At 38.0% G+C, this 18,302-nt stretch overlaps 1 protein-coding gene across 7 annotated transcripts in view; it reads right to left on the bottom strand.

Moving 5' to 3' along the window:
• The window catches only part of QKI (QKI, KH domain containing RNA binding), a 150,599-nt gene that overhangs the window by 94,292 nt on the left and 38,005 nt on the right, over positions 1 to 18,302 (bottom strand). For all 7 annotated transcript variants that reach the window (XR_008686849.2, XM_055432842.2, XM_055432843.2 and 4 more), the window contains exon 2: positions 9,875 to 10,017. Coding sequence is in view for 6 of the 7 variants with exons in the window: in XM_055432842.2 (XP_055288817.1) it covers positions 9,875 to 10,017 (143 nt within the window). In the remaining variant the exon portion in view is untranslated. The remainder of the gene's footprint in view (positions 1 to 9,874; positions 10,018 to 18,302) is intronic.

Genomic DNA, 18,302 nt, shown 5'->3' with positions numbered 1-18,302 from the left:
ATCAGGGAAGACTTACCTGCATTAAGTCACTTAATCTTCACAACAACACTAGAAAGTATCATCTCCATTTAGTACATTAGAGGTTACAAAAGTAGTCCCAATCCTAGAACACCTAGAGTGCGGACATTTCATCAGTATAGCATAAAACCTCTCTTCTAAAGACCCTGATTTCTACCAGGCGCTCATGGGTAGCTCAAAATGTTTAGCTATAAAACATTTATAAAACAAAGTCTATAAAAACCCTCTTCAGATTTAAGTTTACTTTCACGATCAGCCCAAATGTAATTTATTTTCCACATACATCATAGAACATACCATTACCATACTCCTTTCACATGACCACCCCTTTTCAATATCCTCATCTGTCTGTTACTGACTAGGATCAACATCCACATCCTTTGTACCTTAACCAAACCTTTCACATGAATGAAAACTTGTACGTGATCATTACTTCATCCACATGATTCAGTGGCAAATATGCATAAACTTCAGCACAAGACACACACAGAAAGAACAGTATGATTATTTGAGTCAAGACTGAGCTTACAAGTGTTACCTCAGACCCTGCAGATAAGTCTGGGAGATCAAATATTTAGTAATCCTGACCATGTACTGATTATGAATACAGCCTAAGGCTCTTTGAAACTGGTTTCTTAAATTTTGCTGCATAAATATCACTCATAACTGCTCCAAAAGTACTAATTCAGCTCTTAAAAAAACCTGCTCTTCTGGGGCATAAATTTTAGTTACATTTGACTTACTGGTAACTTACACTATCCTTGCTTCAATGTTGCTAAATTGTTAAGAATAAACTCAATTCACAGTGATTTTCAATTATTCTAAGTGATTTTAAATTATTAAATTCTATTAATACAGTACATTTACCATCTCTTACTCTTGGTTCCTCTACAATATTATCCCCCACATGTAACAGACTATGAAAGCTTAAGATTTTAATTTTAATCTGTTCCCTTGTCTTTGTTCCAACTGTCACTGCCATTCTTCAGGCCCTTGCTACTGAATAATATCAAAATTTTACAGTTTTATACTCATATTTCTTCTGTAGCCTTCATGTTCTACTCATTTCTCAAATTTTGCTTTTTTCTTTTGTTTAATCTGTTCTTAAAACTGCAAATTTGTATTGCTTTATATAATTTTACAAATAAAAAGGCAAAAAAGTAATCAATCACTGTACTATAACCCCAAGCAATACAACAGTGATAAATTTTTTAAGCTCAATCAATTCCTTACCAAGTAATGAAGAAAAAATTATCATACCAATACAAAACATGGAGATGGCCAATCTCATGGTAAGCAGATTACTTACTGATATTGTTTTTGAATTTAGGAAAAGCTTCCTGGTGGCTCAGACAGTAAAGAATCTGCCTGCAATGCAGCAAACCAGGGTTCGATCCCTGAGTCAGGAAGATCCCCTGGAGAAGGGAATGGCTACCCACTCTAGTATTCTTGCCTGGGAAAACCCATGGACAGAGCAGCCTGGTAGGGTCTCCCCAGTGGCTCAGTAGTAAAGAATCCACCTGTAATGCAGGAGATCTGGGGTTCCATACTTGGATCAGGAAGATCCCCTGGAGGAAGGCATGGGCAACCGATACCAGTACTCTTGTCCGGAGAATCCCATGGACTGAGGAGCCTGTGGGCTACGGTCCATAGGATCACAGAGAGTCACACACAACTGAAGTGACTGAGCAACACAGGCATTGTAATCAAAACCTAGACTTCAGGAATTTCCTAATTTATTATAAACTATTTTGTTCTAAAGGGATGGGTTTACTAAGACATAAACTTTACCAAAGAAATAACTAAATTTAGTTCTATGGCTCATCATTAAAAAGTTATATTTCAAGGTCCGCAGGGTAAAAACCGCGTCACTTACTCGTCTCCTGCCATTGGCAGGCGGGTTCTTTATCACCAGCGCCACCTGGGAAGCCCAAAAGTTAAGACAAATTCTATCAAAAGCTACAGTAGTTTTCTGCTCAAACTCAAACCAAAAGAAGGTATAAATAATGAGTTCATTCACTCACAAAATAAACTTAGATCACCTATGTTAAGCAGGCACAAAAACGGATTGCCAAGCTCAAGAGTTCTGTGGACTACTCCACATCCCATTTCATTTTTACCAACTTTGGAGGGGACAGGGTAAAAATTAAGAAGATTCTGTTCCTGACTGTTTCACTCACTCCCAGGAGACACTGTTCTCCCAAAATGGGCCAAAAAAGATCAGCACCTTGACCTGTCCTTTAACATCTAACACCCAACAGCCCTGAGGAGCAGGTTTCTAATTTTTCTATTCCTTTGATTACTTCAGTGAGAATCTTAGAGATATGGAGGTTAACGCCTGTGATGAGGTTACCATCTAATTCCTTAAGACCTCTGTCACAGTAATTTTAACCAAGTAGATCCTAACAATCTCTTTCAGGGTAAGATAAATCACAGGCAAAATTTTCTATCTCAACTGAGTTTGGAAAACATCTGCTTACAAGTAACTATTCTTCCCTAAAAACTAACTCATCTTTTAGCTTGTTCTTCTACACACTAGTCCTTTTTAATATCAAAATGTTACTTACAAAAGAAAGCACTCCTATTTTAAGATGAGATTATTTTAAAAATCGTTAAACTTTGAAAAAATTTAAACCAAACAAAACTAGTTTTCAGACTGTCTTGAAATCCTTTTTGGAATAATTTCTATTAATATCCTAAGAAATTTAGTATATCTCAGACCACAAAGAGCCTATTAAATATCTGGTACACAGCAGGCCTTTGAAATATCTTTGCAGAGTGAAATAAAAATGAAACTTAAAAACGAAATGTCATGAAACTGACCTTCACTGGATTGATCTGTTTAAAGTTCTAAATCAACAATAATAGTCTCCCTTCCTAAAACTTAAAGACATGCTCTATGTTATCAAATTGTACTGCTAAATTACAAACTCCAATAGGTTAATATGTAATCTGAAACATTTCACACCATTCAGTAAAAATATATCATCTCTCACCTTCTTCAAATCAACACACTATCCTTAAAGAGGTTCCTGTATAAAATATCAAAGAGAGATGTGCAGATGTTTTTATTTTCACTTGTAATTAAAATCATATCCTGCCAAATATCAAGGTTTAACCTAGGCATTGAAAAGAGAGACTTGGCCAATGGTTAAATTTTTACTTACTGTCCATTAGTTTCTCAGAACAACGAAAGACCAAAGTAGTTTATATTGAGTCTTTCAATACAACAAGAAAGCCACAAGAGTCAAAGAACAAAGGCTTAAGTAAAGATAACCAACTGCATTGATCTCTTTTCTCCTCTCATAATTCCTCCAAAACAAAAGTCAGTTCAACAGCCATTCTGCAGGTGACAATCTTAAGAAACTGAATCTGACCAATAACTCAGAAGCTATGACTAGCCAAATTTTATCTGCAAGCCCAGGAGAAATAAACTGAAAAGGAATTTTAAAAAATTATGTTCTGCCATTAACATATTTTATTATTAGGAGCTAGACCCTGGGTAGATTCCTGGGTCAGGAAAATCCACTGGAGAAGGGATAGGCTACCCAATCCAGTATTCTTGGGCTTCCCTTGTGGCTCAGCTGGTAAAGAATCCACCTGCAATGTGGGAGACCTGGGTTCTATCTCTGAATTGGGAAGATCCCCTGGAGAAGGGAAAGGCTACCCACTCCAGTATTCTGGCCTGGAGAATTCCACGGACTCTATAGTTCATGAGGTCGCAAAGAGTTGGACACAACTGAGCCACTTTCACTTTCCATAGAGAGTACCTTGGAAAACATTATAAACCCACATTATTAATTAGCATTGCCATATTGAAGTCCTACAAGCTGGAAAAAATATTTGAAAGGGCATTTATCCATCTTACAATCTGTGTAAACACACTGACAATATATGTCCTCATGACAGCTTAGATCCAAGACAAACCTTTCAAGGCTATAACTATTCAAAATTAAGACCCATTTTTAAAACATCAGAAAGTCAAATTATCTTCATAAAAAATTTCTGGGAAAAGTCTCACTACAATTTAATCATAACATGCCTGAAGCTAAAACAGTTTTGCAATCTATCTGTTCACATATACACTAGGCTAACTAAGGCACCTGACAGCTGCTGCTGCTGCTGCTAAGTCACTTCAGTCGTGTCCGACTCTGTGTGACCCCATAGACGGAAGCCCACCGTGCTCCCCCTTCCCTGGGATTCTCCAGGCAAGAACACTGGAATGGTTGCCATTTCCTTCTCCAATGTGTCAAAGTGAAAGTGAAGTCGCTCAGTCGTGTCCGACCCTTAGCGACCCCATGGACTGCAGCCTACCAGGCTCCTCCATCCATGGGATTTTCTAGGCAAGAGTACTGGAGTGGCTTGCCATTGCCTTCTCCTGCAGCTAGACCTCGCCAATGTTTGGAACTTACTCTACCACTCTGGCACATCCTATAAAACCATTTTCTCAGAGCACAGAAACGATAACCAGGCAACTTTAATGACACAATTATCACTGATTCACTGAAACACAACATCTTTTATCAATCAGAGTTAACTCCATTCATGTACTATTTATAAGATCGTCATGGATTCAAAGAAGTCCTTCCTTAAAAACTGGCCAAACCAACACTACGATGGCCTATGTATAACTTTAATCTTCATTCCTGTTTGTCCTTTTATGAAAGTATGATAAATAGTCTTAAAGGATTTAACACAACAGCTTTTCTCTTTCATACAACACTGGGCTCCTTCAAGGATGGGGATTTTTCCCTCACTCATGATCACAAGAACCTTCCTGAGTGCTCTATCAGATACCATGTATTTGTCATCTTCATTACTCTTAAATAATTCTATGAAGGAAACTTGATGATCTTATAGACAAGGAAACATCTAAAGTTAACATGGGCTCAAAGTCAGTGTGATAGTCTCAATTATTTTTCCAGTCCCTTCTCATGTAGACAGAGTGACTTGATAGCAGTTTATCAACCTCAGCTCTGTTGACATCTGGGGCAGGAGAATTCTTTGTTGTTGGGGCTGTCTTGTGCATTGTCGTATGTCTAAGAGCATCCATGGCACCCACCTACTAGATGCCATTAGTCTGCCTTTCAAGCTGTGACAACCAGAAATGGCTCCAGAAATTGCCAAATGCCCCCGAAGGGCAAGATCAATCCACAGCTGACAACCATCAAGCTAAGGGAATGTTGGCTGAGGGAGAAAGAGCAGAGGTCTTTCATGTGCTTAAGCAATTTGGCTCGGCTCTGAAGCTCCAGTGACCTGCCAGGAGAAGAGCTTGCTCCAAGCAGCTGCTGCCCCTTTGGGCGGAGCCTAGCAGGAACATAAAGGTAACATAAAGGTAACTGAAACACCCACAGCTGGCCCAGGCCAAGCTAGCTAAACCCAATCAGCACAACTCCAGCCCAAACAGTGTAGACTAAATAAAGAGTACAGAAATCAATACTTGTTATTTTAAGCCACTGAGTTTTAGGACAGCTTATACAGAGCACTGTTGTGGCAATTGTTGACAAATGCAGCCACTAAAGGAGTAAGCCAGGATTCAAACCCTGACTCAAAAACCCACTATTACCTCAACTGGATCAAGCAGTTTTCTTTACTGAATTAATATCCCCACCTCCAGGATGTGCTTAATACTAGCAGAGATGCAATACAATCCACTTTATTAATAAGTATAAACACTAATAGTTAAATTTGTAAAAAATTTTCAATACATTTTCAACAAGCTACTCATATGACCTTCTCATTCCCACACCATTAAGCCACTGATTCAAAAAACACTGCGGACACAATATAGCACAATCTCATTTCTCAAACACTGAATCTAAGGCTTCCTTCTCTTGTTGGTCCCAGAGTTATACACAGTCAAATCCAAAACAATATCTCCAAGATTACACTTACTTTTATAAATAAGTTGTTATATGTAAACTTAAAAGACTACTTTTTTTAAAGTTCAGCAATATTTGAAAGACTGAAGTTTTCATACAAATACACACAACAAATACTTAGCGTACAGCTACCGTTTAGCGGACATTATCCCAGGCAGTGAGACTATAGAAAAGGACAACATCCCCACCCTCCTGGAGCTTACATTCTGGCAGCACCTACATAGCATTGTGGCATTTTCCAAACGTCTTCCATGTACTAATTCACTTATCAGTCCTCACAAGCCTGTGAGACACTACTTCTATACAGAGACAAAGAAAATAATGACTGGATTTGCCCAAAGTCACAGTACAAGCATTAGGGCCAGCCAGGAGTCTGAGTTCACACATTTGGACCACTATACTACATTGCCCTTTTGAAGCTTTAATAAAAGCATTTTCGAGTCAAAGAGCATGAGTTCACTCACAAAATCAATTCCTCATAGAAAAGGAGGAGGTAAGAGAAATGCATATGTAATGATCCCTAAGATATATTAAGAAAAATATAAGGAACAAGAAATACACATACTTGTTTCACTGTGACCAATACCTAATTCGTAATTCTGAAATAAAAATATTTTCTCTGCTGCCAAAATTTGACACTCGTTTCATTTTTTTTTAATGATGAGATACAGTTCCTAGTACAGACTACAGCATTGATAGTTACTATTCATTTGGTATGTATCGATAACCTCAAAGAGAAACTACATGCAGACTCCAACTCTGCTAAATTCTTTTAAAGAAAATTTAAAACCAATGTATTAAAACTGGTCTGAAGGACCAAAATGGCTTGTATCTATTTCTTCCCTATAAACCACTGAATTTCTGATTTAAAAAGCTTTGATAAAATAGATATTTTTGGGTGCCAGTAATTACCCACAACTCATACACCACCTGCCTCACTGACATGCCTACATATGGATGTCTGACTTCAAACTCAGCTCTAAGTCAGAAATGTGAAGCCCCACCCCCAACCTGCTCTTCCCTCAGTCTTTCACAGCTCAGGAATTGGTGTATGTTACTTCAACCAATCAAAACCTCCGAGCTATTCCTCTGAGTTTTCCCTCACCCCCCATATCCAATCTGCAGCAAATCCTACTGGCTCTTAAGTTATCAATTATGTAGGATCTGAGTATTTCAAAGTCCTCTTGTTCAAGTTCCTCCTCTGCCCCCAGCTGGTCTCCCTGCTGGCAGTATCACCCATAGAAGTAAGCTATTAAAACCTAACTGCCCCCATAGCGCTCCCCAGCTTTCCATTTCCCATTCAGGAGTATCCAGAATCTCTACAGGACAGGCACTCTGCTCTCTTTCTAACTTCGAATCTCACCACACTTCCCAAGCATGCTCACTGACCTGCTGATCTCTCTGCCTGAAACGCTCTTTCCCCAGACGATTCGAATGCCCTCCCCCATCACTCTACTCACGTCTCTGCACTCCCTTCATCTTATGAGAGATTCCTTGACTGTAAACACATAGTTCCTGTGCATCTCCTTTCCCCACAGCACTGACAGGACCTAGAGAAAACATCCACTTGTTTCTTGTCTGTCTCTACTACTGCAATGCCTGCTCCCCAAGAGTTCACTGCCCCCGTCTGCCTCCCGAAACAACGCCAGGCAGAGGACCCTACGTGACAGCCTGTGAGCCTGGCTTAGGGTGACAACCCACACAAAGGAGAGCGGTGCTTCTCAAGCTTCAGCGACACGGTATCGTCCACGTGGCGTGGAAGGCAGACTGCCGAGCTTTGGCCCAGAGGTGCTGATTCAACTAGTCTGGGCTGAGATGTGAACATTTACAAGTTCCCAGGAGGTGTGGATACTATAGTCCCAGGACCACATTTTGAGAATCAGTGAACCAGACGTTTCACTCCAACACACCTGTCAGCAACTGAAGTTGACCATGACAATGAATCTCAACTGGTGGAAAAGGACAGGAATATAGTAAAAAAAAAAAAGTGCCTCACTCTGGATCCACAACACAGAACACATCTCTTCTGACTCAGAGGATTATACAGGACTTGTGTCTTTTAAGTAATGCAATATAAACATCACTCCGTACATGGCATTTTTTTTTTAAGAATGGGGATCAGGCAAGTTAAGGTTATATTCTCTAACACAATCTCATGTTTTTACATGGTCCACATTAAATACTAGTGCTGGATCTTTATTCTTTAAACAAGTACATGAGAAGATCACTATCTTTTAAAGAGATCATGAAACACAAAAGTAGTAGACGGCAACTGGGACGGACAGCTGCCCAAACCACAATTTACCATCCCTAAAAATAATCCAATACCCAGGGTGGTCTAGATTATGTCTGTTAATCCCAGACCTTACTCACGGCAAACTGGCCCAAAATACATTCTCTCTCCTAAGAATATGAAGTTTGAAAATAAAATCTGAGAGGAGTGATGCCAAATTATGTAGCACATGAAATGTGGCTCAATGTTACCCGGCAGCCTGGATGGAAGTAGAGTTTGAAGAATTTACACATGGATATGTATGAACTACCATAATATTATTAAATGGAAGTTAAAAATAGAAAAACAGCAAGGCTCTCAACAGGGAAGTTCTAAACTTCCACTAGTGAGGTTCTCAAACCTGCCCTGGTTCCTGTCTTTTATATAGCTTTTTTCTCCAACTATTCCTTTAATCCTTAGTACGACACCCAATTATCTTCCAACAAACTCCTTTTTGCCTACATCATCCAGAATTGTTTATATATTTGCAACAAAAATATTTATTAAAAAAAGAGTAAATGTTAATAACTTGTAAGAAAACTGTATTATTAACAGAAATGCACCTTATGTAATATCAACATTTTTCCCCTATCAACTCAACATTTATTTCCAAACTATGATAGTATCCATATAATCAATGCATCTTAAACTGCACATCATATTTTTGACTTTACAATATCAACTCCTTCTTGTACTGCCTTTCAGAAAAGTCCTCTGAAGCTCAGCGAAAAAACATCCATTTGCCTCGATATATTCAGTAGCTACTGGATGCCTATTATGTGCCAATATTACATGCACTGGGAATATAGAAGTAAATAACAAAAACAGGTTCTTAAGTACCTTATATTCTGCTGGGGTGAGACAATTAAAAAAAAAAAACCTAGATAATAAATGCTATTGCAGAAAAAGAGAGACTTATGTGAAATAATCAGTAACCAGATTGATTTTATATTAAATGGTCAGAGGAGGTCACTCTAAAGTGACATTTCAGCTAAAATCTTAATGACAAGAAGAAGCCAGCCAGTTAAGACCAATGCAGAGAAAACATAAAGGTACTTGTGCTGGGAACAGACTTATTCTTAACAGCCAATGTGACTACAGGGTGTTGAGGAAGAAGGAAAATCATTTAAGATGAGGCCAGAGTTAGAAAGTACCGTATCACGTAGGGCTTTGTAATAAAAGGCAAAGACTGTTGAGCCTTTTATAAATTAACTGTATAGCATAAGGAGGGTATCCAGGACAGGATACTCAGAGAATAGCTGAGCAAGGAACTAAGATGGAAAAAATTATAAATAGTAGTTATGATAAAAATTTTAGCACTGCAAGGAACCTTAGCTCTCACAGTCGAGCCCCTCACTTTACTGAGAGGATGATGCAGCTTCTTCGGAGGTCAGGTCAAAGACAAGCACTAAGCTGTACTTGGTGCTTTCTGATATTCAAGCCAAAGCTCTTTCCATCATTCTTGCCTCAATTTGAAATCTAGAACTAAGTCTTTACTATGTGCATTTCCAAAGTGACACAGCAACATCCAAACGAAAATTTATATTTTTAAATAATTTTAAATTATTCACACATCTAGTCCCTCATGTGAAATTTTTTGAAAGCAGCTGCCAATGCTTACCACCAGATATATCTCTTTCCAAAGAATGTGAAGCAGGAAAAAAGCAAAACAAAACATTGAATATAAACAAAATATACTTACATCTGGGTATTCTTTTACAGGCACATAAAGTTTCTCTTGTAACTGAACAATAGGTCCCACAGCATCAGGCAATTCTGCACTCCTTTTCTCTGTACTGCCATTTAATGTGTCATTGTACATGTCTTTCCGTACTCTGCTAATTTCTGTTAAAAGTAAAAATTTTAAATGTGTTAGACAAAAAAATATTCTTACTAGTCCAGGAAAAAAATAAATAAGAGGGTAAGGGAGGATTTCATTGATTAAGTGTTAAAACTTAAAGAAGTCAAGAGTTGTTGGCAACCCACTCCAGTATTCTTGCCTGGAAAATCCCATGGACAGAAGAGCCCAGTAGGCTACAGTCCATGGGGTCGCAAAGAGTCGGACACGACTGAGCAACTTCACTTCACTTCACTGTCATTATCTGGATTAAGTCTGTGTATAACCAAACTACAGTGTTAAGTAAATTCTACCAGAAACCAAATTTACACCAAATAATATACTTTATTAAAAATAAATTCAGAGCCCAAGCTCTTATTCACTGTAAGACAAGCCAGTTATTTTACCTAATTTCTCCATGCCTAAACAAATGATAGCTTCAGCCAAATACCTCCCCAAGAATGCCTATCAGACAACACTAATGCCAAAGGCTCCTTTATACTTCAGAACTAATCTATCTCAATGAAATTCAAACTGGACCACTTCCTTAGATATTTAACTATCTCTGGAATACCCAAACAGAGATGTCCAATAGATACAGAGATTCAGAAGTCTGAGTGTGATACAGAAACGTATTGGTTAAAGGCTACAGGAACAAAAAAGATGTCTTAAGGGGCGATTGGGAGAAGACCCTAGGAAAAGCAACTTTTAAGGAGTAGGAAAAGAGGCTCCAAACCAAGAATGGAGGTAGATAGGAGAACAAGGGAAGAGAGGCATCAAAGAAGCTAAGAAATGACAGATTCAAGGACAGGGTAATCAACAGTATCAAATACCGCAAAAGCGTGGTAAGGTAAAGAGCAAAAAGAGGGTACCTTGGATTTGACCACTAAGTCAATGTTGATCCAGAAGTTGAGAGGAAAAGACGGTGTGGAGATCAGACTACACTGAGTTAATGAATGAAATATAAGAAATCAGAGATACTTGAAGTCAATGATTTTTTAAAACAATTATCATGACAGTTCTCAGGTATAAATATGACTTCTTAAAAAAAATGAGAAATCTATTTTAACAGATCAAGTCCTGTACAAAGAAATCAATTCTTTTAAGAGTTCTTTATGTAGCTTTTACAATGTGCTAAAGGACAGGCCCCTACCTACTGCAATACACTAATAACAGTTGTCATTATTAATTTAGCTGAATGTTTCTGTAACCAGCTGTCAATGATACAGACTATGTCCTCCTTTGGGAGACTTGGGTCCATTAGTATTGATATTTAAAAATAAGATTCCAAAAGAACTACTTATTAATAAAAAAATTTAGATAAGATGACTAGGTTAAAGGATACATAAACATACAAAAAAACAACTTCATCTGGAAAGAAAGATACATTTACCACTCCTGTTGTATTTGTATGCCTTCCAAACACTGGATTTCAATTTATTGCTATTAAGGAACTATCAAAAGCAATGCACACTTTAATTTTCTTAACTAGTTAATTGCTTTCAGTTAAATAAAATCCACTACAGTAAAAAGGCATGATCAAAGATGTTTTTACCCAGCTATATTAGTTCAACTGATGAAAATTTTGCACTATAGTACATTTTCTGCTTCAGTGATGGCAATGTTCATTTTACGACAAATCTTATCTCTTAACAATTTGCTTGTCAAAGTTTACCAAATGTTTATCTCTTACAGCAAGTGAACTTTTGTAAGAGTATCAAAAGAAGGTACCTTGTATTTAACTACATTATAAGGGCAAGACTTGATTCTTTAAGTTCTTTTTTATACTTTTGCTTTCATAATGAAATCTTCCCCAAAGATGTCAAGTATCAAATCAGTGTTTATCTTAAATTAGCATATGACAGCAATTCTCAAATCAAATTTCTAGTGACCAACAATTTAAATATAAATGGTTGTTTACATAATTTGTAATTATAGCACATAATTAAATGGAGGGCATGAGAAAATTTTAATCTAATTAAAACTCACATCTATCCTTCAGTCCAGGTCTCTATGCAGAAGCACTTCCAACATTAGTTTATTTCATTAAATTTCCTCTTCAAAAGCTGCCCAATTCTTATTATGAAGCTAATAACACTCAAATAAAAACCTGACAAGAGCATAAAAGGAAACCATAGACAAAATGTGCTCACAGATGGAGATGCAAATGTCCTAAATGCACAGACACCACTGGCATAGTGCACTAGGGCAAGGTGGAATTCACACCACGAATGCGAGAGTAATTCGATATTTTTTTTAATCTATTAACATAGTAATACAGTTGGCTGAAGAGGAAAGTGATTTTCAGGTAAACAAATTTATATAACTTAGAAAAGTTGAAATAATCAATTATAAATAAAAAATTCAGATGACTAGATTTAAAAACAATATACAAAAAACCCAGTAACATATATCTAAGTTAAAATAATTATAAATAAAAAATTCAGATGACTAGATTTAAAAACAATATACAAAAAACCCAGTAACGTATATCTATCTGACCAGAGGATATAATGAGAGAAAATATACATCTACCACTTCAGCTGTATTTCTAGAAACATTTTTGAGACTATTTAATACCTTAAAAGTTTCATGAAATTTTATTACCTATTATATTCTTGCTTCTTACAACAGTGGCTGGGAATACACTGGGTCCTCAATTAACATTCAGTAAATGTGATTGATGGATGGCTGAATGGAGGGAGGAATGAGCCAGGTTCTAGGGCACTGAAGTTAAGTCATGGTCCCAGCTCTCAAAATACTTAGTCTAATATGGGAAGTATATAAATACAGAGGTACTCTAAGGTAGAACAACAGTAAGTAAAAGATACGGATTAGACACAAAAACAGGCATCATCAACTCTGCTAGACAGGGTATTAGGATCAAGAAAGAAGTCAACAGGACAGAACTCTGACTTTGTTTTCTAATGACAGGAGTATGTGAAGCGAAATTATATATTCTACTTTTCTTAAAATTAAAAAATATTTCTACCGTGTTTATTTCAGTCTCTGAAATACTTCAATTTAATAATAGAAAAGAAATTACATACAAGACAGCACTAATGGAAATGAAATGATCACTAAGACAGTTTGAGCTCACAGGTATTTACAATTTTCACTGTGGAGTCCAACCAGCTGAGTACTACACCTTTATCAACAGCACCTTTCTAGGCAGAAAGTCATTAGTGCTTCTCCACACATTACTGCTGACACTCAAGTCAGAACAAGCTCTGATGCCAGTTCTAACAGCAACTGTGTCATTCTAGGTGTCTCTGGCCTAACCTCTCGGCTCCTGTGAAAAGTGAAGTCAAAGTCACTCAGTCGTGTCTGACTCTGTGACCCCACGGACTATTCATTCCATGGAAGTCTCCAGGCCACAATACTGGAGTGGGTAGCCTTTCCCTTCTCCAGGGGTTCTTCCCAACACAGGGATCAAATCCAGGTCTCCCACATTGCAGGTGGATTCTCTACCAACTGAGCCACAAGGGAAGCCCAAGAACACTGGACTGGGTAGCCTATCCCTTCTCCAGGGGACCTTCCCAACCCAGGAATCAAACCGGGGTCTTCTGCATTGCACGTGAATTCTTTACCAAAAGTTTATCAGGGACGTCCAAGAATACTGGAGTCGGTACCCTGTACTTCATATAATTAAAGGTGCTTATCGAATGATGGTGACTGAATCCACTGGTTTCCAACCTCACTAGGCAAAAATTCATTTATTATTTTCCCCACAACTCCAATGGTTTTAAAAGCTGCCTCCAAAGCATTTCATTCTTTAAGGCTAGCAAGAAGAGCTTTTGTTAATGCTATCCTATCAAGCTGGTATGATCAAAGGCAAAGTATTACAGAAACTTGTCATAGGTATGGGCATGGGTAATGCTCTGATTCCTTCGTGAGTGGTGGGCTCACAGGTGTTCATTTATGAAACATACAAACACCTCATGATTAGTATGCTTTATACATTCTTTTGTTGCATCAAACATTACAAGATATAATGATTTTAATGTCCCCATCTCCACACTACCTTCATCAAACTTGCAGTGGTTTAGAAAAGTAAAAGTTCAGAGCCATTTGCTTACTCACCGAGTATACAAATTCCTACTACTTATAATTACCCCAAAATAACCCCAATATCAAAACAATTTGTTTTAGACATCTCTAAATTAAATTCTCAAATGTTATAAATTTACTGAATTTTCTCTTTCCTGAAATCTCTCCCACTCACCCCCACTCAACACGCCAAAGCTCATAAAAAAAAGTTCTGAAATCTAAGTGTCCTCTTCTCTAAGCTATATGACATAGTTTCATACTCTCTTACTCATTTAGGTGTAATTCATTTGTCTTCTCTTTTAAAATGGAAAACCCTGTACCACACACATCCTTCCCTGACCACCAATAAGTACGCAGCCTGAGGCTGCTGCCTACCTCCAGTCCCCAACACTCCGCTCCCTTTGCACCTTCAAGAATACCTTAACTGCTTTGGCAAGCACAGTGCACTGCTGACATGGTCAAAACTACGTTTCACCCATTCCATACTTCTACGGCTGTTTCCTTAGACAGCAGGAGACAAATTAACATTCTTTCACGGTTGCTTTCTACCAGACTAATACCTTCAGACTGATGATAATCTATCAGTTGACATTCTTAAGGGATGACTATTCTGTGAGGCAAGGATCCAACTAACTGCAATTTCATACCACACATATTTCTCTAACCTGGATATTAAAACTTCAGGCATACTTTATCAACTATCTGATGACATGCCAAGCTACACTAGAACTGGAATCTCCCTCTGGATCCACCAGCGCTAAACAGGAAGCAATCACTTCCGGACTCTAAAGGCTGTGCTGACAAGCTGAGAATACGCTTTCTTCGGCTTTGGGGAGTATTAACCTTTCTAACAGGCAGGCTCCTCTCAGTTTCCATGTTTTCTTGATCTGATATTCAGTCATCACATTTTTTTTCAAGTTCCAATACCTTAAAAACTACTTTTTTATCCAGTCCTGAAAATCTGCCTTGGCTGTACTGCTTTGTCTCTTCATATTTCTCTGCTTTAATTACCCTGATATTTTCCTTTTCCAAACTAAAGCTCAATTATCAGTCAGTGAATTATGCTCCTAGAGGAAAAGGAAGTTATTACACAGTTCTGTTTTATGCAACCTACTAACACTTCATTGGCCTTGAGTCATTTCCCTTTCCCCTAATTCACCTAAATATTAACTAAAAGCTTTGCTTTAAAGTCCTTCTTATGTCTCAGTAAGCCTTAACTAACCTGGGCTTTTAGCTTGTCCATCGCCACTGCCGTTACTGCCTCTTAACCACTGCGCGTGCGTCCACCACTGCCACCTTACAGTTCTGCAGGTTTCAATTTTTGAAGTGTAATTGCTTTACAACGTGGTGTTATTTCTGCTTTACAGCAAAGTGAATCAGCCTTAAGTATACATATATCCACTTTTCTTAAAAGATTTCCATCCCATTGAGGTGTCCACAGAGTACTGAGTAGAGTTCCCTGTGCTATTAAATAGAATCTCATTAGTCATCTATTTTATACATAGTAGTGCAGCACATTCTTTTAAAATCCGAATTATCAAATTAACAGCTAAACACTCTGTAGAAGAGTAGAGTGTCAAATAAAGACATGAAAAAAATACTGAAGAACAGAAAAATACAGGCTGAGAAATCTAAATTACAAAATTAAGTAGTCATTTCCAAAGATCAGTAGAAAATGCTGTGTATAAATTCAATGCTGCAAAATTGAAAGACTAGATAAAGAATAAAATATAGCCCTATTTTACTTTCTCATTTAGAATTTTAACAAAAATTTAAAACAAGAAAACAAAGATTAGGAAATATAAAAAACTTACCACCTCAGTAGTGTAGGAAAAAAAATTCTAATGATACAAATTTTAAAAAGGATTAAAAAATTATTTTAAGAATCTATAACAATGCAGATTAAAAGGTAACTCTTCAGGGGGACTTCCCTGGTGGTCCAGTAGTTAATAATCTGTCTCACAATGCAGGGGATGCAAGTTTGATCCCTGGTTAGGGAACTAGATCCCACATGCCAAGGGGCAGGTAAGTCCCCAAGCCACAACTAAGACCTACCTGCACAGCCAAAAAGTAATCTTTTTTTTAAAAGGATGACTTTTCAAAACACTGAAAAAAATCTGATGCAAACCACATGTTAAACTTAATGTTGTGACAGCTAATTTTAATTGTTCAACTGGCTAAGGAATTCCTGCTGAGCTATTCAAATTCTAAAAGATGATGCTGTGAAAGTGCTGCATGCAACATGCCAGCAAATTTGGAAAACTCAGCAGTGGCCACAGGACTGCAAAGGTCAGTTTTCACTGAATACCAAAGAAGAGTAATACCAAAGAATGTTCAAACTACTGTACAATTGCACTCATTTCACATGCTAACAAGGTCATGCTCAAAATCCTCCAAGCTAGGCTTCAACAGTATAATAACTGAGAACTTCCAGATGTACAAGCTGGATTTAGAAAAGGCAGAGGAACCAGAGATCCAACTGCCAATCAACATCACTGGATCACAGAAAAAGCAAGAGAGTTCCAGAAAAACACCTGCTTCATTGACTATGCCAAAGCCTTTGACTGTGTGGATCACAAGAAACTGTGGGAAATTCTTCAAGAGATGGGAATACCAGACCATCTGACCTGCCTCCTGAGAAATCTGTATGAAAGTCAAGAAGGAACAGTTAGAACCGAACATGGAACATACTGCTTCAAAACTGGGAAAGGAGTGTGTCAAGGCTGTATATTGTCACCCTGTGCATTTAACTTATATGCAGAGTTCACTTCAGTTGCTCAGTTGTGTCTGACTCTTTGCGACCCCATGATCCACAGCACTCCAGGCCTCCCTGTCCATCACCAACTCCCAAAGTTCACCCAAACTCATGTCCATTGAGTTGGTGATGCCATCCAGCCATCTCATCCTCCGTCGTCCCCTTCTCCTCCTGCCTTCAATCTTTCCCAACATCAGGGTCTTTTCAAATGAGGCAGGTGGCCAAAATATTGGAGTTTCAGATTCAACATCAGTCCCTCCAATGAACACTCAGGACTGATTTCCTTTAGGATGGACTGGTTGGATCTCCTTGCAGTCCAAGGGACTCTCAAGAGTCTTCTCCAACACACACAGGAATATGCAGAGTACATCATGCGAAATGCTGAACTGGCTGAATCACAAGCTGGAATTACAAACTAGGAGAAATATCAATAACCTCAGATATGCAGATGAGTCTACCTTTATGGCAGAAAGCAAAGAGGAACTAAAGAATCTCTTGATGAAGGTGAAAAGAGGAGAGTTAAAAAGCTGGCTTAAAATTCAACATTCAAAAAACAAAGATCATGGCATCCAGTCCCATCACTTCATAGTATATAGATGGGGAAACAATGGAAACAGTGACAGACTATTTCCTTGGGCTCCAAAATCACTGCAGACGGTAACTGCAGCCATGAAATTAAAAGATGCTTGCTCCTTGGAAGGAAAGCTATGACAAAACTAGACAGTGTATTAAAAAGCAGAGACATCTCTTTGCCAACAAAGGTCAGTCTAGTCCAAGCTATGGCTTTTCCAGTAGTCACATATGGATTTGAGAGCTGGACCATAGAGAAGGCTGAGCACTGAAGAACTGATGCTTTTGAACTGCAGTTCTGGAGAAGACACTTGAGAGTCCCTTGGACTGCAAAGAGATCAAACCAGTCAATACTAAAGGAAATCAACCCTGAATATTCACTGGAAGGACTGATGCTGAAGCTCCGAATACCCTGGCCACTCACTGGAAAAGACCCTGATTCTGGCAAAGAGAGAAGGCAGAAGAAAGGGACGACAGAGGATGAGATGGTGGGATGGCACCATCAACTCAGTGGACACAAACTTGGGCAAACTCCGGGAGATAATGAAGGACAGGGAAGCCTGGCGTGCTGCAGTCCGTGGGGTCTTAAAGAGGTGGACACGACTGCAACTGAAAAACAATTGGCTATAATGATACGATAGATATATACACTTTATTTGGGCATCTACCTGCTTTTCTTTGACCTTTACACTTAAATTCATCAAAAATATCATCTATATTGTAATTAATATAGCTGGAGCTAAAATACAGAAAGAAATGAAAAGGTTACTGTATCATTTGACCATTAAAGCCTTTTTTTAATTTAACATTTTCCCTTATTCAGTAAAGTAAGAGTCAATTATTTATAAACATATATATGCTTCGAGGTACACAGTATAAATCTTATAAACAAAGTTAAAATGACAGCTTTGATCATTC

The sequence above is a fragment of the Moschus berezovskii genome, chromosome 10 (assembly GCF_049115385.1).
Source record: "Moschus berezovskii isolate FMDL1 chromosome 10, NW_MosBer_1.0, whole genome shotgun sequence".
Lineage (NCBI taxonomy): Eukaryota > Metazoa > Chordata > Mammalia > Artiodactyla > Moschidae > Moschus > Moschus berezovskii.
Note: the sequence above shows the minus strand (reverse complement) of the source record. Positions and strands in the feature narration are given on the sequence as shown.